The sequence below is a fragment of the Loxodonta africana genome, chromosome 19, assembly GCF_030014295.1.
Source record: "Loxodonta africana isolate mLoxAfr1 chromosome 19, mLoxAfr1.hap2, whole genome shotgun sequence".
In the NCBI taxonomy this organism is placed as follows: Eukaryota; Metazoa; Chordata; class Mammalia; order Proboscidea; family Elephantidae; genus Loxodonta; species Loxodonta africana.
This window is the reverse complement of record NC_087360.1, coordinates 56,654,096-56,675,988: the sequence shown is the minus strand read 5'-3', so window position 1 is coordinate 56,675,988 and position 21,893 is coordinate 56,654,096. Positions and strand designations below refer to the sequence as shown.

At 41.5% G+C, this 21,893-nt stretch overlaps 1 protein-coding gene across 8 annotated transcripts in view; it reads left to right on the top strand.

Moving 5' to 3' along the window:
- PSD3 (pleckstrin and Sec7 domain containing 3) overlaps positions 1-21,893 on the top strand; it is a 696,342-nt gene that overhangs the window by 144,070 nt on the left and 530,379 nt on the right. For 6 of the 8 annotated variants that reach the window (XM_064272734.1, XM_064272735.1, XM_064272733.1 and 3 more), the window contains one exon: positions 12,728-12,760. The exons of the other annotated variants lie outside the window; for them this stretch is intronic. In XM_064272734.1, coding sequence (XP_064128804.1) covers positions 12,728-12,760 — 33 coding nt within the window. The remainder of the gene's footprint in view (positions 1-12,727; positions 12,761-21,893) is intronic. 8 annotated transcript variants of the gene reach the window in all.

Sequence of the window (21,893 nt, the reverse complement as noted above, 5' to 3'; positions counted from 1 at the left end):
TGAGGGAGCCAGACTAGTAACAGGAAAAGAGGATAAACACGATATGTATTTCAGGGTCTGAATGGAATGCTGCCTGGTGAAATCTGAAAATAATAGTACTGCCTTGCTAGCATGGCTTCTACTTAGCCACATCTTGGTTTGTCCATGCATATTTATATGCTAGTTAAATTACATACGCGGACTTTGTCCAATCTTTCCATCAGGAGCCCTCCCTTTACCTCGTAATACAATGTGTCAAAACTCTGGCTTGTCTTTCACTGAGAAGAACAGTTCCAAGACATATTTTAGGTTTAATCCAAATATTCAGACATCCATATTCTACCTGGCCTGATCAATTAGAGTAGAAGAAGGTCAGCTGTCCAGAGGCCACAGCAGGTGTCCTTTGTAGCTTCTGAGTTTTAGATTTTACGTTGGAATAATATCTCGTCTGCCTATATTTGAAAAAGATGAAAGGAAAGGAAGTTAGCCCGTGAGAAAGTTTCTGTAAATGATTGCATTTAAATGAGGTTAAAAATCAAACAAAGAACAGCAACAAGGACACAGTATGTAACATCAAGGAAGGGAAAAAATCAGACAAACACAGATTTTCAAGAGGATAGAATTACATTACAGTAGAATGCATCTTTAATAAGGCATGCAACGGCATTTTCATTACCAGAATGAGTAATTTTGGGAAGCACTGTGTTGTCTTGCCATATGCATCAGCCTAGAGACTGAGTGCTGAGTTCTATTGAATTCTGTTGTCTACCGTTGTTGGGTGTAATGGGTTTTCAGTCAGGTTTAAGGTAACCTGAATACAGGAAAGGGCACCACTGAGAAGATTAAATCTGTGAGGTCACAGGTTACAGAAGGAGGCATGGGTTAAGTTCGGTCTAGGATTTCAACATACTGGCCCTAATTGTGTAACTTTGCTTTGTCAACACCCTTTATCCTGAGCACTAAGTACATTTACCCTCTCGGAACCTTTTACCTTTGCTTGGTATCTTGAGATTGAAATATAGGTCAGTCCTTTCACTCCATGACACTGGTGATATAAAAAAAAAAAATAGATCAGTGAAAATGTTTACAAGTCATCTGGAAAGTCAGTGCACCATTAGTTAGTCTGAACTGCCTCCTCAGTAACCCTCTTCAGCTGTTGTATTAGTTAGGCTGGGCTAAAATATGTTGAGGCAACATAGCAACCACTAATCTCAGTGGCTTAACACAACAAAGGTTTATTTCCTGCTCACGCAAAATTGCGTAAAGAGAAGAGAGGTCCAGAGGTCACGCAGAGGCTTTGCACTGCCTCAGCCCGGAAGTGGCATGCATCCCTTCCATTCACATTGACCTGCACTGGGCACGGTGCCCTGCTGACCGGGCCTGCAAGGAGGCTGGGCCTACTACACTCCTCCACGTATCCAGGAAGGAGAAGCAAACAGGATAGGGTGAACGCCAGAAGTTCCTACCACAGATTTTTCTTTCTGCTGACTATATATGTAATATCACATATGTCTGTACTGTATATATGTAATATCATATATGTCTGTAATGTATATAACATCCCTATTTTCCAAATGACTCAGTTCAAAAATCCTCCACGCCTAGAATTTCAGGTGTACCAGGCTTAAATATCATGTTATTAAGGGGGAAAATTATTATCATGATTTCCGTTTGAGAACAGGATTTTGTTCCTTTGCAACCACCAGCACTACTTATTTCCAGAACTTTTTCATCACCCTAAACAGAAACTCCATAGCCATTAAGCAGTAATTCTTCATTTCCCTCCCCTCAACCGCTAATCTACCTCGGTCTCTATGCGTTAGCCGGTCTTAGATATTTCATATAAGTGGAGTCATACAGTAGTTCTGCTTTTGTGTCTGACTTATTTCACTTAGCTTAATGTTTCCTAGGTTCATCTGTGTTGTAGCATGTATCAGAACTTCATTCCTTTTCATGGCAGAAAAAATACTCCATTATTACGCATATACCACATTTTGTTTATCCATTCATCTGTTGATGAACTGTTGGGTTGTTTCCAGAAGAATAGGCTTTTTCAAAATCCCATATTTATAAAATGGTTTCAGATTCATTTCAATGTGCATACAGGTATTATCAAAACTACCTTTATTAAAACTATGAAGTCCCTGGACTACATTCGGCAAAAATCCAAATGAAGACTCCTTACTGCATTTTTGAGCATACAAAGAAGTAGAGGAGACGGGAGGAAGAAAAAGGAGATGGTATGGGGCAGAGAAGTTGGGTCCATGGCAGGGTGGTTATAGAGCCCCAGGAATACCATTTCCTTCCTCTCTGCTTCCCCGCTTCCTCCATCCCTCCCTTCCTTCTTTCCTTCAACAAAAATTATTCAGTCTTTAACATGTGCCACAAACTCTGCTAGGCACCAAGGACACAATTATAAACAAGGTCGTCATTTTCCCTATATTAGTTAGGATAGCAGTCAGTGGCTGCTATAACAGATAAACCTCAAAATCTCGGTGACTTAACACAACAACAGTTTACTTTTCACTTATGTACACTCCAAAATGGGTGCTCCTGAGCAGTGGGGGATTGTTTTCAATAGTGATTCAGGTACCAGGATGCTTCACGTATATGGTTCCACCAATTCAACATGAAGCTTCCAAAGTGCTTGCCTGCAACAAGCCAGCAGAAGGGGACGGCACAGAGAAGATCCCACGGAGGAGATTTTTATAGGCCTGGCCTAGCAGTAACATATATCGTTTCCATGGCCATGACCCAGCTCAGGGTCAGTCAAATAGAAGAGACTTACTGGACCAGAGAGAAACAAGCCAAAGGAGCCCTCTTCTGGTTTAGGGAAACACGAATCAAAAATTTCATCCACTCATCTGTTTAACAAATAATTAGCGAGTGCCTTCTCTCCCAGGCACTATTCTAGGTACAGGGGATAAAGCAGTGAGCAAAACAGGCAGAACTTTTCCATCATGGACCTTCTTTTTTTTTTTTTAACAGCTTTATTGAGGTATAATGAACATAAAATAAACTGCACATATATAAAGTATATAATATGATGAGTTTGACAGATGCATAAACTCATAAAACTATCAACACAATCAAGATCATGAATATATCCATTGGTCCCAAAAGCTTTCTTGTGATTCCTTCCTCTCTCCTTCTGCTTCCTGCTTCTGCCCATCTCCAGGTAATCACTGCTTTGCTTTTGGTCACTATAAATTAGTTTGCATTTTCGAGAATTGCTTGTAAATAGAATCATACAGTATAAACTCTTTTGGTCTGGCTTCTTTCATTCAGCATAATTATTGTGAGAGTCATCCATGTTGTTAATATTAATTGTTCCTTTTATCGCTGAGTAGTCTACTATTGTATAGAGATTCCAGAATTTATCTGTCACCTGTTGATGGGCATTTGGGTTGTTTCTAGTTTTTGGCTATTGTGAGTAATGCTGCTATGTACATTCATACAGAAGTTTTCGTGCTGTCAGGTGCTTTTATTTCTCTTCAGTAAATACCTAGGAACGGAATGATTGGGTGGTATGGTAGATAAGAATTGAAATCTTTAAGAAATTGTTATATTGCTTTCCAGAGTGGTTTACTAGTTCATATTCTTCTTACATTTTATATTTTTTACATCCTAAATTTACATTTACTTTTAAAATGTTTGTTATATGTGATACTTTACAGTCATTATTATTTTTTTTTTGATTCATTTTTTTAAAATTGTGTTTTAGGTGGAAGTTTACAGCTCAAGTTGATTTCTCATTAAAAAATTTATGCATATATTGTTTTATGATATTGGTTACAATCTCCACCATGTGACAGCACACTCCCTCTTTCCACACCGAGTTCCCTGTGTCCATTTGACCAGTTCCCGTCCCTTCCTGCCTTCTCATTCTGCTTTTGGACAGCAGCTGCCAATTTGGTCTTGTTTATCTGATTGAGCTAAGAAACACATTCCTCACATGTATTATTTTTTGTTTCATAAACCTGTCTAATCTTTGTCTGAAGATTAGGCTTCGGCCAACTCTTCAACAAAGATTGGACTGGACTGTAAGACATAAAATGACTCTCCTGAAGAATGTGCTTCTTAGGTCAAGTAGATACATGAGACTAAATATGCAGCTCCTGTCTGGAGGCTTGATGAGAAGGCAGAAAGGGACAGGAGCTGGTTGAATGGACGGGAAATCCGGGGTGGAAAGGAGGAGTGTGCTGTCACATTATAGAGAGAGCAACTGGGGTCACAGAACAATGTGTGTATAAATTTTTGTATGAGAAACTAACTTGAGCTGTGAACTTTCACTTAAAGCACAGTTTTAAGAGAAAAAAAAAGAGTGGGCTTTGGGAATGGTTTCAGTTCTGGGTTAACAGAGCATCTGGGGAGCTGGACTTCCTTCTAAAGTTGCAAATTCTACCTTAAGTCTCTGCCCTTGAGAAAATTTTGCACATGTCTATAGGGACCGTGTACAGGATGTTTCTTACATTATTACTGTTTGTCAAAGTGAAAAATTGGAAGCAAACGTTCATCAACAGGAAAATGAATGGATAAATTATAGTATATGCATTCAACAGAGCACTATAAAGCTGGTGAAGTGAATAACCTCAAACTACAACTATGAACATGAATAAATCTCAGAAGCACAATATTGAGTGAAAAAAAGCAAATTGCAGAATTATTACTGCTAGGCCAGGGCTACATTTAAGTAAGTTCCAGAGCCCTGGTAAATAATACTGTATACTCTTTAGAGACACAAATATATATTGCAAGTTAAGAGCATGCATGGGAATGATGAACATAAAATTCAGGAGAGTGGGTATCATCTCCAGGGTGGAAGTGATAGAGGGAAATGGATCAGAAAGGGTTACAGGGGCCACAGGTGTGTCCACAAAGTATAATTTCTCTTAGAAAATTTTGAAGCAAATACGGCATAATGCTTAGCCTAAATAAAAGCTAGAAAGTGAGTATATAGGAGTTCAACATATTATTTTCTATTTTTTCCTTACATATGAAAGATTTTTGGTATCTTCCTTAACCGGACTGGAGCCCTGGTGGCACAGTGATTAAGAGCCCTGCTGCTAAGCAAAAGGTCAGCAGTTCGAATCCACCAGCCACTCCTTGGAAACCCTGTGGGGCAGTTCTACTCTGTGTTACAGGGTCACTACGGTCAGAATCAACTCTATGGCATTGGGTTTGTTTGTTTTAACCAGACTGATTTTCCTCCTATCCTCTTCCCATACCATCATTCCCACCCCTACCCCTATCCACCCTGACACATATCCTGTGTATTCCCTAATACCTCAACCACTGGTCCTGACAAGGGGAAACAATTTTCCTTCTTAGCCCCCAGGGCATGCATTTGAGGCAGTGAAGAAAGGCTACTAGCAGGAAGGAAGGCAAAGCACAGGCTTCCAAATGGGGAGGGAGCGGTCAGGAAGCACAGGCTCAGGACAGCTTACCTCGCCTGTCTGTCTTAGCAAAGACTGTTCCTCAGCCATGCCTCAGAGCATTTGTCATCTGGAATCCAGCTCCATAGACCCTTCTACAGCTCTTCCAACATGGAGAGACCCCATTTATTTTATTATTTTCAAGAGAATTTCACAAAGTCAAACTTTTGTGACTTAAAGGATAGTAATTCATTGTTCTAGGACGTTTGAACCAAACTATTCCCCTTGTAACAGACCTTTTTTCTTTGGACACATGCCAGCTCCTGGGAGTCACCTTGACTGAGCAGGTTAATTTAGCCAAATGATTTTAACTGCACAGCCTTGGCTCCCTGATCTCTATCATATAACTATGCTCACAGCTGGAGCTAAATCTCCTCCTTGAACCTGGCACAACATAAGCGTAAAGCTAGGTGACCTGAGGCAAAGGCAAACATCAATTTACCAGGCCCAGCTCCAGCTCCGAGCATGTAGATACAAGGCCAAGGTGATCTTTGGTGCACAGTGCTTCCCAGCAACATGGCCTTGTCACGGGTTCTGTCCTCTCTCCATTGTGCTTTGGGTATTTTCCATTTCATTGTAAATCCATTTATTTCCTCCTTTCATTCCTCATACTAAACTTGGATTTCTCTAAACCACTCTGCCCCTTGGAGACTTCATGTTCTCCTTTTCTGTCTTATCTTCTCCCTTGGAGACCTCATGTTCTCCTTTTCTGTCTTTCAAGAGGAGAGAGAGAGAGAGCGTGTGTGTGTGTGTGTGTGTGTTGGAGGTGGAGTGAGAGGAATGATTCTATGTTCTTAGCTCCAGTTCCAGAACTGCCGTGCATCCTCATTTGTTCTTACCTGCCTTTAACGTGTTGTTCCAATTATCTACCACGCTCCTTAGACCTACTTTCACCTTCCTAACGTGTCTTTAACACTTGGCCCGTGACTCCTTTCTGCTTGAATTTTAGTAACTGACATCCATGTTAAGAGTCTGCTCAGTAGTCTGGTCACTTCAAGATTGAAGCCTGGCTGACCACTCATTCTCTTAGGGACTGAACTTAAATTCACCTCAGTGGCTGGAGCTCTGCCATTTCCTGGCTGACCTTCTCTGGTGGTCAGTGAATGTGTAATCCCCAGAAGGAACTGACATGAGCAGGCCTTCCACAGGTAAGCCATGGAGTCTTGGCAAGACTTCCTCAAACTACCTACACTCAGGTCTGTACCCAAGCACTTGCTCCTTCCTCAGTCCATATGATTTTTAAGTCCCAGCACACTTCACAGACCAATCCCATTGCTTTTTTGAGCTCAGGTTCTGACCTTGAGCCAGCATTAAGATTCCCGGTGGCTAAGCTCCTCCCACATTGTGTGGAAATTTTTCCCCTCCTGGTGTCGCTGGACCCCTGCCCCAACTTGGGCATTTTGATTAGCTCTGTTAACACTGAGCCTCCACTCCATCCCTCAGGCTCTGAATTTAGGTAGCAAAGCATAACTGGCGAAATTCCAATAAACTATATATATATTTATGCCAGTCAAACTCTCAGCTCTTGACACTTGCTTTTATGACTTCCTACATGTATTTAATGAGCTTTCTGGCATTCTCACCACAGTGGTTTTTCCAGACCATCTCTGCTCTCTCCAACTGCCATCTTTTCTCCCACCCTTCCTCCTACCTCAGGACTCATCATGGAAAGTATGAAACCAGGGCAAATTGTGTGCACCTGGCATAAATGCCCTCATCCTCACGCCCGTCACTTTTATCTATTTTTTTTTTTTTTTTAATCTCTACTCTCTTCCTTTGTTTCAGTGTCAGGGGAAGACATTTTCCTATTCTAGAGTTAATCCATCTACGTATGCTCTGTGTTTCTTTACATCTGAGCTGAGAGATCTTATTCCAGCATCATCTCATCCTTCCATTTTGTAGTTTGTCATTATCTCGGGTTTTTTCACCAACCGATTTGAGTGCCTGCCATGTGTTGGGCGCAGTAGATATAACGATGAATAAAATGTAGTCCCTGCCCTCAGTCTAGTTGGGGAAGATGATAACATGCCATTCACCTGACCCTATAGGGCAGAGTAGAACTGCCCCATAGGGTTTCCAAGGGCAGATGTTAGACTCGAACTGCCAACCTTTTGGTTAGCAGCCAAGCTCTTAACCACTGTACCACCAGGGTTCCAACTATAAGTTAGCATGACACAAATGACAGATAGTTCTGCAGGTGTTTACAGGAAGGAACAATTATTCTGTTTGGAGATTTTTATTTCCTCAGGGCCTTCTACAGCCCCTGAGCCAAATCCCCCAGTGTAGCAACAGAATAAACAGAAAAGAACAAAATGCATGCCACATGCATGCATGTTAATCCATTCATCCACTCAGAAGAATCTTTATCAAGTGGCTACTACGTACCAGCACTATATGGGGGTGTTAGAGGCAGTTTAACGAACAAAAACAGACATGGTCCCTGCATTCATGGAATTCGTAGATAATTGAAGAGGACAAATTTTAATCGCACGAATAAGTGTAAGCTGTGATAAGTGCTAGGGCAATACGGGGCTATATGAGTGTGTATAACAGGGCATGTGGCCTAATCCCAGAAAGCAGAAAAATCTTCCCAAGAGCTGGGACAATGGAACTGAGACATGAAGGATGTGTATTGGTTATGGAGGAAAAGAGGCAAAGTGTTGCAAACTGAATTGCATCCCCTTAAAAGATACGCTGAAATCCTAATACCTGGTACCCTGGAATGTGACCTTGTTTGGAAATAGGATTTTTTGAAGATGTTATCAGTTGAATTAACTTGAAGTCATACTGGAGTAGGGTAGGTCCTAATCTAATGTGGGTGATGTCCTTATAAAAGAGGAGGAACACAGAAACACAGGAAGAAGATGGCCACGTGAAGTTAGAGGCAGAGATGGAGTTATGCTGTGGCTGCAAGCCAAGGAACACCTAGGATTACCAGAAGCTAGACCAGACAAGGAAGGATCCTCCCCAAGAGCTTTTGGAGAGATCATGGCCCTGATGACACCCCAATTTGAGACTCTTCACCCCCAGAACTGTGAGACAATGAACTTCTGTTCTTATAACCAAAAAAACCCAAACCCAATGGCGTTAAGTCAATTCTGACTCATAGCAACCCTATAGGACAGAGTAGAACTGCGCCATAGAGTTTCCAAGGAGCGCCTGGTGGATTTGAACAGCCAACGTTTTGGTTAGCAGCTGTAGCACTTAACCACTACGCCACCAGGGTTTCCTCTGTTCTTATAAGGCACTCAGTTTATGGTGCTGTGTTACGGCAGCCCTGGGAAACTGAGACAGGAAGGAAGAGCATTCCAGGAGGAGGGCCGGCCTGTGAAGAGCTCTTATGGGGGTAGGGAGCATGAGGAGGACGAGGGCATGGTGGGAGGCCAGCTTTACTACAGCCCACGAGTGAGGAGCAGCACGTGCCATGTAAGGCTAGGGTGTGTGCGTGTGAGGTGGACAGACACCTGAAAGGCAGAGTTTCACAGGTTGCATTAAGAAGCTGTGTGGCATTCCATGGGAACCTTGAAGCTCCTTAAGCAGAGAGATGCAGTGATTAGATTTGTGAATGAACTCTCTAGCTGCAATGTAAAGAGTGTGGAGAGGTTTGGGGTTAACTGTTGTTAGTTACCGTCAAGCTGACACCGACTCATAGTGACCCCATACACAACAGAAGGAGACGTTGCTCAGTCCAGCACCATCTTCATGATCATTGGTATGCTTGAGTTCATTGTTAGGGGCACTGTGTATTTTGAGTGCCTTCCAACCTAGGGGGCTCATCTTCCAGCCCTGTATTGGACAATATTCTGTTGTGCTCCATAGGGTTTTCATTGGCTGATTTTTGGAAGTAGATTGCCAGGCCTTTCTTCCTAGTCTTAGTCTGGAAGCTCCACTGAAACCTGTCCACCATAGGTGACATGGCTGGTAGTTGAAATAGCAGTGGCATAGTTTCCAGCATCACAGTAGCATGCAAACCGCTACAGTACAGACTGGTGAGGGGGTAAAATCTAGCGAACTAGAAAAAGCACTGGGCTTGAAATTGGGAGCCGTAAGTTCTAATCCCGAGTCTTAATAAAAACATTCAGGCATAATTCAAAAGCCCAGGAGAGGCAGAGGCAGTTAAATTAGAATACTATCTTCTTTTTTTTCATTTGCAAATTACAGTCCTCAGAGACTAACTTAGCAGAGCTGGTATGACCTCCTTGATCTATGTTATAAATTGTGAGCTCTTGATATAAGAAGTAATGTAATCTCCATCATGAGTGGATTGGTTGGTTTGAACTAAAGTGTTATGTTTTCAAAGTCCTGGCTTGTTATTCAAGACTTTCAACTTTCTGTTAGGTACTGGCTGGAAGTAGGAATTTAAATTGTTTCCTTCTTTTCCGTGTCATGATTGATTTTTATTAGGGAATTAGTCACATAATAGGGGTTCGTGGGTGGTGTGAACAGTTTGCACTCAGCTACTAACAAAAAGGTTGGTGGTTGGAATCTACCCAGAGGCACCTTTGAAGAAAGGCCTGGTGATAAACTTCTGAAAGATCACAGCCTTTGAAAACTCTATGGAGTGCAGTTCTACTCTGAAACACAGGGGGTCACCATGAGTCAGAATCAACTTGACGGCAATGGGTATATATATATAGGTTTTTATGTATATATATATATTTTTTTTTTTTAGTCAAGTAACAGTTTAAGCTAATATGTCACAGAGATAGGATTCAAACCCAGAGAGTTTGGCCTCAGATTGGATTTTGCCATGACACTCTGTCTTATTAAGCAATACAGTAAGAGACCGAAGAAAGTGAAAGCCTGAGTTTCCTTTTCATTAGATGTGAAAAGAAAGCCAGCCTTACAATCATCGTTTCTCCTAGATCCTGGAGGCACAGCAAGGCCCACACATATAGCTTAGGTTCAAGGGGTTCCTGACTTCCTGCTTTTGTGTAAGATATACAGTGAGGGGAGATAGTCTCTCCCCTCTCTGGAGAATATTACCTCTTTTTTAGAGTCTAAAGCAGCTCTATCGAGTCTATATAAGATGAGAAAACTTGGTTGGGTGTCTTGATTCCCTGCTCCTATAAAATAAACCTGGCTCTCACAGTAGGAGTTTTCTCTGTTAGGTAAATGAGGTTGCTTGCTGATTCATGTGCAAATTGTATGTCTGTATCTTACAGCTGGTCCTTTCACAGGTCTCATGTTCATTGGCCTTGTCAACGGAACTTCCTTCTCCTTTTCCCTCTCTTCTCTCTCACAAGGATGTATAAGCTAGGTGAAATTGCTTGGAGGACATAAACTATTAATTCAGCAGCTGAGTACCTTTTACTACTTTATCCACATAGCTTTGCAAGCTAAATGGCACTCACCGTGTGCAGGGCTGTAAACCATTTCCCCAGGAATCTGACTTTGAAAGGTGTGGGCTTTAAATGGGGAGACAAAGTACACCCTGCCTCGGAAAAGGAGCCCATAAAAACAACTCTCTGCTGCTTTTGCCTCCTAGGTAATAGGTCTGCCAGCACTCAGGCCAATAGCAAAGGGTAGGGCCGCCTCTCTCTGAACAGCCAAAGAGGTTGGCTCCATTGTTCTGCGAGGCTCATCAGCATTCTACTTTATTTCAGTCCCGGAGGGCAGCCATCAAGCTTGACCTCACCCTGGCTGCTGCTTCTGGCAGAGGCTTCGTGAGAATGAATTAGAAGCTGTCTGCCTCAGTTCTTTGAAGTCCTTGGATATGCACATATTGCTTGTTTCTAGGTTTGGGCAAGCGGGAAATGTTGACAGGCCATACAGTGGAGCTTCTGCCTAAGCAAGGATAGTAGGTGAATTTGCATGCAGTGACATTTTTTAATGTAACCTAAGACACTCACTGGCTAAGTGAGTAGAAGTCACCTAACAGCAGAAGCTTCAGACCAGGAAGCCCATTTGGACACATCTGGCCCAGGAAAGTGTGATATGCCAGCTTCTGCCTGGAACACAGGGACCTTGGGATCCTTGTGCTAAAGTGTTCTCTTTGTTAGGGAACACATCCCTACTGAATGCCTACCTTGTGCCAGGTATTATGTAAGGTATGGGAAAACAGCAGTACACAACACAGATATGGTCCTTGCCCTTTGGACCCAACAGTCTAGTTGTAAAGGAAACAGTCTGTGTTCCCTCCCCCCACCCGTGCTCTGTTTCTCCCTCTTTTTTGTTCTTTTCTCCATTTATCTGTCTCTGGCACACTCCTACCTCCCAAAGTTTGGGTCCAAGAAAGAAGGCTGCAAGGTATGAATCCCTAATGGTGGCATTTTGTCATCTGGCCAGCAGATATTTTATGATAAATAAGCATTTTGTGGCCATCCCTCAAATTACACTCTCTTGAATCCCTTGCTTGAGATGAAACCTGCGGAATGAGCGTGTATTGCTGTAGCCTGGAGGCTTAGCAGGTAAGCTGAGAGCCTTCTGATGGCTACTCCAGAGACTGACGACGGCAGAGGCACCTTCCAGGACTGCAGATCAGCAGAGCATTTTGTCATTAGCAAATAAACAACTGACTGGCACTACATCTCTCTGCCAAGGCTCTGAATTACCTTGTCTACTCAAGCCCCTAGCTTAATGCCTGTGAGATTTATGTCCCTACGCACACAGGAATAAGAGGCCTGCTGGCAGTGAGCCCTAGAGAAGTAGTGGAGTTTTTGAGCATAGCTGACAAATGTAATTGCTGGCAGCTGCTGGTCCCAGAGCTGCCAGCCATGAGATTTAACCCCTGAATCTCCAGGTATTATGTGAGTTAAGGAAGAGTAGAGACCACTCTCGATCCACACCTGAGGACGTTGTCTCTGTCACCATCCAGTGAAACGTCTTTTCTTTTAGTGTAGGACAAACTAACCATTTCACTTGTCAAGACTTGAGTGATAGGAAACTTCAGTATTAAATACTGTTTAGAAGGGTCAACAGTGTTTTTTTGGAATCCGTTTTGTCAGCTTTAACAGAACCTCAGCAGATCTTACTGAAAGGTTTAGCATCTGGAGGTTTATTTGTGTAACCCGACATGGCATCAAACTTGGAAGAAAGAAGAGTTTGAGCTTGCCTTAGAAATTCCAGAGGCAGAAGGAGAAGATGAGGGGTGCAGTGTCAGGACTGAGGAAGAAGGAGTAGGCTTGGCTGTGTGTTAAATCTGACCTCAGCCAGATGTAGGTGCTGGGACCTTTTTGAGTGAATAACTAATGGCCCAAGAAAGAAATTTGGTCAGTGTTAAAATGATAACTAAGTCAGGATTCCCATCATGTCTGAGAATGTGAGGCCTATTACTTCATCCTTGTTCTAGACAATGTTCTTTTGCCTTCTAGTGGGTGATCCCAGCTGGAGTTCGCTTTTCCGAGGTAAGCTTGAAATGGATTTCAACTGTCCTTCAAAAGTACGTATTAAGGACAGAGCATATGGAATGATGGTTAGGGTCAGAAAGAAGATTTAAAGGAAACTCTAAGAAGCTAGTAATGATTAGACAGTGACTAGAAACAACCGGCTGCTAACCAAAGGGTCGGCAGTTCAAATCCGCCGGGCAGTCCTTTGGAAACTCTATGAGGCAGTTCTACTCTGTCCTATAGGGCCGCCATGAGTCAGATTTGACTCAACGGCACTGGGTTTTTGGTAGAAGCAACCTACCTGCCTGATTATTGTGAGGATTAAATGAGATAATGTGTATAAAACATGTAGCACGGCGCTGCCACCTAGAATGTGCTTAACATTAATTTCAAGCTTAGTTTTGGTAAACCAAAAAAAAAAAAAACCAAACCCTTTGGGGGACACCTAGGTCAACTGGCGTAACGTAAAGTTTATTAAGAAAACATTCTGCATCCCACTTTGGTGAGTGGCGTCTAGGGTCTTAAAAGCTAGCAAGTGACCATCTAAGATGCATCAACTGGTCACAACTTACCTGGAGCAAAAAAGAATGAAGAACACCAGGGACACAAGGAAAGTATTAGCCCAAGAGACAAAAGGGGCCGCATAAACCAGCCTGAACTAAATGGTTACTGGCTACCACCATTGGCCACCCTGACAGGGAACACAACAGAGAGCCCTGACTGAGTGAGAGAAAAGTGCAGAACAGAACTCAAATTCATGTAAAAAGAGCAGACTTAATGGTCTGACAGAGCCTGAAGAAACCCCCAAAACTATGGCCCTGGATACTCTGTTAACCTGGAACTAAAACCATTTCTGAAGCCCACTCTTCAGACGAAGATTAGACTGGACTATAAAACAAAAAATAGCACTCATAAGGCGTGTGCTTCTTAGTTCAATCAGCGACACGAGACCAAATGGGCAGCTCCTGTCTGGAGACAGGATGAGAAGGCAGGAAGGGACAGGAACTCATTGAATGGACACAAGAAACCAGGGTGCAAAGGGGGAGTGTGCTGTCACATTGTAGGGATTGCAACTAGTGTCTAATAACAATGTGTATATAAATTTTTGTATGAGAGATTGACTTCAGCTGTAAATTTTCACCTGTTGTTGTTGTTGTTCTTAGGTGCTGTTGACTTGGTTCTGACTCATAGCGACCCTGTGCACAACAGAACGAAACACTGCCCGGTCCTGAGCCATCCTTACAATTGTTGTTATGCTTGAGCTCACTGTTGCAGCCACTGTGTCAATCCACCTCGTTGAGGGTCTTCCTCTTTTCCGCTGATCCTGTACTCTGCCAAGCATGATGTCCTTCTCCAGGGACTGATCCCTCCTGACAACATGTCCAAAGTATGTAAGATGCAGTCTTGCCATGCTTGCCTCTAAGGAGCATTCTGGTTGTACTTCTTCCAAGGCAGACTTGTTCGTTCTTTTGGCAGTCCATGGCATATTCACTACTCTTCACCAACACCACAATTCAAAGGCGTCAACTCTTCTTCGGTCTGCCTTATTCATTGTCCAGCTTTCACATGCATTTGAGGCGATTGAAAATACCATGGCTTTTTTTTTTTTTAGGTCAGGCGCACCTTAGTCTTCAAGGTGACATCTTTGCTCTTCGACACTTTAAAGAGGTCCTTTGCAGCAGATTTACCCAATGCAACGCGTCTTTTGATTTCTTGGCTGCTGCTTCCGTGGCTGTTGATTGTGGATCCAAGGGAAATGAAATCCTTGAGAACTTCAATCTTTTCTCTGTCCATCATGATGTTGCTTATTGGTCCAGTTGTGAGGATTTTTGTTATCTTTATGTTGAGGCGCAATCCATACTGAAGGCTGTGGTCTTTGATCTTCATCAGTAAGTGCTTCAAGTCCTCTTCACTTTTGGCAAGCAAGGTTGTGTCATCTGCATAATGCAGGTTGTTAATGAGTTTTCCTCCAATCCTGATGCCCCATTCTTGTTCATATAGTCCAGCTTCTCTGATTATTTGCGTAGCATACAGATTGAATAGGTATGGTGAAAGAATACAACCCTGACGCACACCTTTCCTGACTTTAAACCAATCAGTATCCCCTTGTTCTGTCTGAACAACTGCCTCTTGATCTATGTAAAGGTTCCTCATGAGCACAATTAAGTGTTCTGGAATTCCCATTCTTCGCAATGTTATCCATAATTTGTTACGATCGACACAGTCAAATGCCTTTGCATAGTCAATAAAACACAGGTAAACATCCTTCTAGTATTCTCTGCTTTCAGCCAGGATCCATCTGACATCAGCAATGGTATCTCTGGTTCCACGTCCTCTTCTGAAACTGGACTGAATTTCTGGCAGTTCCATGTCGATACACTGCTGCAGCCGTTTTTGAATGATCTTCAGCAAAAATTTTGGTTGCGTGTGATATTAATGATATTGTTCTATAATTTCCACATTCGGTTGGATCACCTTTCTTGGGAATAGGCATAAATATGGATCTCTTCCAGTCAGTTGGCCAGGAAGCTGTCTTCCATATTTCTTGGCATAGATGAGTGAGCACCTCCAGCACTGCATCTGTTTGTTGAAACATCTCAATTGATATTCCATCAACTCCCGGAGCCTTGTTTTTCGCCAATGCCTTCAGAGCAGTTTGGACTTCTTCCTTCAGTACCATCGGTTCCTGATCATATGCCACCTCTCGAAATGGTTCAACATCGACTAATTTGTTTTCGTATAATGACTCTGTGTATACCTTCCATTTTCTTTTGATGCTTGCTGCATAATTTAATACTTACCCCATAGAGCCCTTCACTATTGCAACTCAAGGCTTGATTTTTTTCTTCAGTTTTCACCTACAGCACAATAATAATAAAAAAAAGAGGGCAGACAAACAAACCCAATGCCGTGGAGTCAATTCCAACTCATGGTTTTTGTAAGCAAACTCTAATTGGGATTGACCTATAGGAGAGAACAGAAGATTACGTAGTGCATGAATGAATAACTGGATCTCACTGGATCCCATGTGGAATTTGAGATCATCGTTTTAACATTGACCAATTTTCACTCTTGGACTACCACTCTCAACAGTTTCAATAAAAGCTGATTTGTTAGCTGAATCGGATGGCTGGGTTCTTCTACTTCCTTCCACTTCTAGAATTTCATTTCCTCTATTATAAAGAAGTGGTTACTAAGGAAGGAATTATTAGCTTTCTCTCATTCTTTAAAGAGGCCTTATCTTTGCTAGAGCTGAGAGTTTTCTAATCACTTGGATCACTTCTGTAGAATCACTCCTAGAAAACAGCTACCGAGAACTGCTAGTTTTGAGAGCTCCATGCTTTTGCACAGAAATGCTTATTTGTCCAGGAAAGAAGTTTGGCTGAGTTCAAGGGAATTTGGCTACTGTCAGTCTCAATTTCCTTAACACTTCTAATGAATTAAAAACAAAAGCTGTATCAGAGAAACATACAGGTCCTCAGTTTAACTTTTTCCATTGTACTGTGAATCTCTTGGCTTCATATCGCTCTTCTCCTTAAAATCTTCTCCCCATTGCTTATAAGAAATATAGTCCAAACTCCTTAATATGGCATTTAAGGCAGAACACAATTCATATCTTACCTTCCTTAAAAGATTTATCTCCTTCCTTTATCCTTTATGCGGTCTCCACATTTTTCTATATAGCCTTCCCATCTCTCCACCAAGCTACTCCTATTCATCCTTGAAGACTCAACTGGAATCTCTTCTGTGAAGCTTAATGGTACACCCCAGATGAAAGTTGCCATAGTGCTTGCATAGTTCTTCCAATATCATATTTTATTGTAGCTATTTTTATGTCTTTATCTCCACTAGTCTGCAAGCTTCTGGAGACCAAAAAATGGGCATGGTAAGTCATAGAGACTAGACTAAGAAGTATGAAATGAGTGATAAAAAATGGTAAATATAGTTAAAAGAACAGAAGATAATTTACATTCTTTGAATATCTTCTGGGAACCCTGGTGGTGTAGTGGTTAAGAGCTACAGCTGCTAACCAAAAGGCCTGCAGTTCAAATCCAGCAGGCGCTCCTTGGAAACTCTATGGGGCAGTTCTACTCTGTCCTGTAGGGTTGCTATGAGTCGGAATCAACTTGACGGCAGTGGGTTTGGTTGGTTTGGTTAATATCTTCTACCTGCTAGGCACTGTGCTAGGTGCTTTCCTGGATATAATGATACAGTTTTATTTAACCTATTCCACATTTACAGATTAGTAAATGGGTTTAAGGATAAAGTGCCTTGTTTAGGTTGGAGCCTTGATTTGAATCCCGTCTGATGCTCCAAAGCCCAGGGTCTTTGCACTACACAGGCTGGCTCAGAGAAGGGAAATGATAAAAATCAAAGATACAGGCTGGCAGTATAAGCAGTATGGATTTGAGAGGGAAGGAAAAGCAGCTAGGAGATTGGTGCAGTAATTCAATTGTGAGGTAGTAAGGGTCTGGATAAGAGTAATAAATGGGTAATGGAGAGTTATCAACGAACGTGACAGACATTGACAAGAAGTCAAACTAAAAGCCATGCAAATGAAAAGCAGATTCATGGAGATCATCAACGCAGTGCAACATCTACTTGCTTACAGCTGTGCTCGATTAGGCGTGGTGTGTGGCGGGGGAGGTTGGGGGCAGCTCTGAGCATAGGCAGCAGGGTACAGCCCAGTCCTGAGCCTGGTTCCCTAGAGGCAGACTCTCCGTGTATTGGGGCTTGGGTTGTTACCCAGCAGTATGTTGTACAGGAAACAAAAAAGAGTCCTGTCCTACGGAAAAATTATAATGTGGATAATGTCTCTGTGGAACTTGGGATTTGACACAATATGTGGTCATGGTATTTTGCCCTCCAGCTATGAACCTAAAGGTGGCCTGCAAACGTAATAGGTTGGATCCGGTTTCCCAGCCACACGATTCATCAGGTCCATAGGGGATATCCACAGCTGTGCAGAAAGTCGAGTGCCTCAGCCCCACAAAAGTACTAACAGATGACAGGGTTGTTTGTGAACTCTGGTTGAATATCACAGTATACGGAAAGGTGTTTGACCTTGAACTACCACTATAGCTGTTGTGGATATCTTTCTATATAACATGATTCCACACGTATGGGTAGTTATGCAAAATATGCCATTTTGCCAGTCTACGAGGCTTAGCAAAATGTGTGGGCTGATGCTGATCACAGGATTGGCTTCTTGGTTAATATGCTTCAAGTCTTGGATCTTTACATGAATTCTAGTCTTTTCTGTTCTGCCCATTATTAGTAGACTTTTTATTCCTATAAGGTCAAAATAGGTTATGGATAAGAATCAGATTATTGCGGGTGGGGGGAGAGGGAGGAAGAAGACCTTTTTTTTTTTTTTTTGTCTGTACCACACTCCCATTTGCCTTAGTGACAAGCTCACTGATATAGTTCTTTTTTTGATCTTACCAAGATCAAAGTTGTTTTTAGCGGAAGACGAGGGCAATTCTTCTTCTCTTGTAAAGCTGTGCTTTCTTTTTAGGAAGTATGATTCTTTCATAGGCACTTAGTTCAATTGAAAAAAGAGGGAGTTGAACTTTTGGGAACAAGCACAAGCATTATGAATGAAATTAAAATGCTCCAGCCTGTGCCCAAGAGCATCATGTGGATTTATGATAGTCCTTCGAGCTCTTAATGAATTCCCTTGTTTTGAGTTCCAGTGAGCCAGGAGAAAAGCTCTTTCCTGAGGTGCTTTTTGTTCTTTTGTCCCAGATTGTTGGTTTTTAAAAAGATAACTGCAGAAATTTCATTGGTGTCTAGACTTGGTCAACTTTATAGACCACCTGTTTTGCTTACATAGAATTTAAGGTTTTTAATATAAAGGTTTTTGATATTTCTATCACTGGTGGTCTACTATTATATATGACTTTCCTCCCTTTTCATACTATAGAACTAAATTTATCATACCTGGCACTTTGGTTTTAAGTGTGTGCCTGGGTTTGCTTGGAAAACATGTTGGGGACTAAGACTCATATGGGATTCATCACCCTGTATTTTACTAAGCATATGAAAGGGAAATAATATTGCAGAATGTAATCCTAGAAGCTAGGTCACCTGTAAAATCACTTTGGAATTTGATATTCTTTAAAAAAAAAAAAAAAGCCTACAGGGACAAAATACCATATGTTAGGTTCGAGGTGGGAATCTGAATCTTTCCATCTCTTATTACATCATGTTTTTCAAACCCCATGTTCTTTCATCTGTTTCTCATTAGTTTTGTTTTGTTCCCATATAAACACATACACAAAAAAACAAGTTTTAATGAAAAGAGAAATGATTTTTTTTCCTTCAAAGTTTCTTTGCTGATGGAATTCACATCAAGCTCTGAAGTATGAAACTGTGCAAGCTAAAGAATTCAAAAGAGAATTTAAAACAAAAGGCAGTTCTGATTGTCTCTTTTGTCTTTTCTCCCTTTTTCAGATATGTTCTTCCATTCTTTGAATCCTCTATAAGACCACGTAGTGAAACCATGTTTTTTAAAATTTTAACAATCAAAGCATTTGTTTTTAAATAAGAAAAGATAAACATCAGAAAATTTTCGCTGACAAATCCAAACAGGAATTCTGGTTGTTCAGCACATGTTGGGACGTGTCCTTAGTCTTGTCTCATCTGTTTAAATGATGATGATGATAATTAAATTTAGAGCTACCATGCAAGCTGATGTCCTTTATCATTAGAAATGTTCTTGAAATCGGTGGATAATCACCTGGGCTTAGTCCAATGGGTTTATCCGACACATACTGACTTACAGCTTTTAGCTGTCTTCTTGTAAAACCCAGGTAAATTCAAGAGGTATTGCATTTGCAGCAGTTACAGCTTCCCAAGGTGACATAATACACTAGAAAATACTTGATTGTATCTTTTGTGCCGAATTTCATTTAAATAAATAACTTAGCATAGAACTTTACAGCTTTATGGTTTTTACATATATTCTCTCATTTAATCTTTACAAATTTGTACCTCTTTACCATGGATCTGAGACTGGAATTCTGACTCCACATAAGTAGCTAAAGTGAGTGTTGTATAATAGGACACCTTCCCTACAGTAGCACATCCTACTATATTAGAGTCACTTGAGCTACAATACCAAAAAAACCAAATCCATTGTCATGGAGTCAATTCTGACTCATAGTGACCCTATAGGACAGAGTAGAACTGCCCCATTAGGTTTCCAAGGAGCAGCTGGTGGATTTGAACCGCCAACTTTTTGGTTATCAGCCGAGCTCTTAACCACTGCGCCGCCAGGGCACCCGAGTTACTAGAGGTAAAATAATTAGTTAGACCAGTTCCAGTTAGCTTTGCCCTTCTGTGAGCTGATGCATTTGCCATTTTGCTTCTGGCTCCCACAAGGTAGTGGGACATGTGAAAAGTCGGTAAGGTAGGTTCTACATAAAACTGGATAAATGCTCATAATGTGTAGAATCTTGGAGTTAAAGGGACCTCAGACCCCATGTGGTCCAAACAATACTCATGTATAACATCTTTGATTATCCACCTAGTTCAGGAACACTTCCAATGATAAGGGGCATATCACCTTATACGGCAGCTGTAAATTTAATCACTTATCACCTGTATAGATACTATTCTGGTCCAAGCCACTATACTCTTTCTTGGCTGATTGCAATAGATTTTAAATCTTAGCAGGTCTTCCTGCTTTCACTTTTGTCCTACCCTAACACTCATAATCTTTTAAAAATGTAAATCAGATGAAGTTATTCTCAGATTTAAAATCCTCCAATGTATTTCCTCCATACTTATAATAAAATCTAAATCCAAACTTCTCACCATGGCCTCTAAGGTTCAAGTGGCCTGGCTCTCTGCCTCTATCTCCTGCCCATCTCCTTAAGCGTTCTGCTCTGACTCCACAGCCTTCTTGCTGTCCTTCCAATGCAGCAGGGTTTTTCTCATTTCAGGACCTTTGCACTCTGCTCCCCCTGCCTGAAAGGCTTTTACCATGTATTGTTGTGTGATGTTTCACTCAGATCAATGCTCAAATATCATCTTCCCAGACCAGTCTAACTAAAATAAATCCTGCCCCTCACCCCACGTACATGGAGTCACTCTCAGACTGTTGACCTGCTTTATTTTCCTTTGTACCTCTTATAGTTCTTTGTACCTCTTATAGTTCTTTGATACTAGGTAATATATTTATTTGTGCAAAAGTTTTTTTGTTTGCCTCCCCCATTAGACTGTAAGATCCATGAGGTAGGAATTTGTCTATTTTATTCTCCACTATAAGTCCCTGGGTGGTGCAGACAATTAAGTACTCAACTACTAACTACAGACCGACCCAGAGGTGCCTCAGAAGAAAAGCCTGGCAATCTGCTTCTGAAAGGTCATATCCTTGAAAACCCTATGAGCAGTTCTGCTCTGCAGACATGGAGTCACCATGAGTTGGCGTTGACTTGAGGGCAACTAGCTTTGTTTTTTTGTTTTTCTTTTTTATGTATCCTAGTGTTTTGACATAGTAGGTATTCCATAAATATTTATTGATTGAGTGACTAAATTGATTATTAGAAAGTTTTTCTTTCCATTTCAAAACAGAATTTATGCAGAGTGAAAGACAACTCTTAAGATTTCATGCATGGGTAATTGAAAGAACGGTAGGTGTGGGAAATCAGGAGTTCTGACTGCAGGGTTAGAAGGCATCTAGCATCATCCATTCTACCCCCTGACTCTACAGATAGGGTTTAATGACTCACTCAAGTTCACAGAGCCAGTCTATCAGGGACTAGAATCCATGTCTTCTGACTTCCTAGCTTAATAACCAGTGTTCTTTGCACAAAATTAAACCACCTCATCTGATTTAAGAGAAGGCGTTGAGGTTGGGGGATAGACAAAATGGTAAAGAGAAGATAATAAATTCAGCTTTGGGCATGCTGCATTTGAGGTGTCCCCATGACATTCAGATTCATATGTAATGTGTGGTTAAGAGTAAAAACTGAAGCTCAGAAATGAGCTTGGATTCCTGCATTGATTTTGTAATTAAATTCTGTAATTAAAGAATTAAAGGATGAGATTGCCCAGGATAGAGCAAAACATAAGAAAAGGGAGAGAAGAGAAAATAAAGAAGATAAAGGCCAGACCCATGTGTATGGAAGAAGTTTGGAGATGA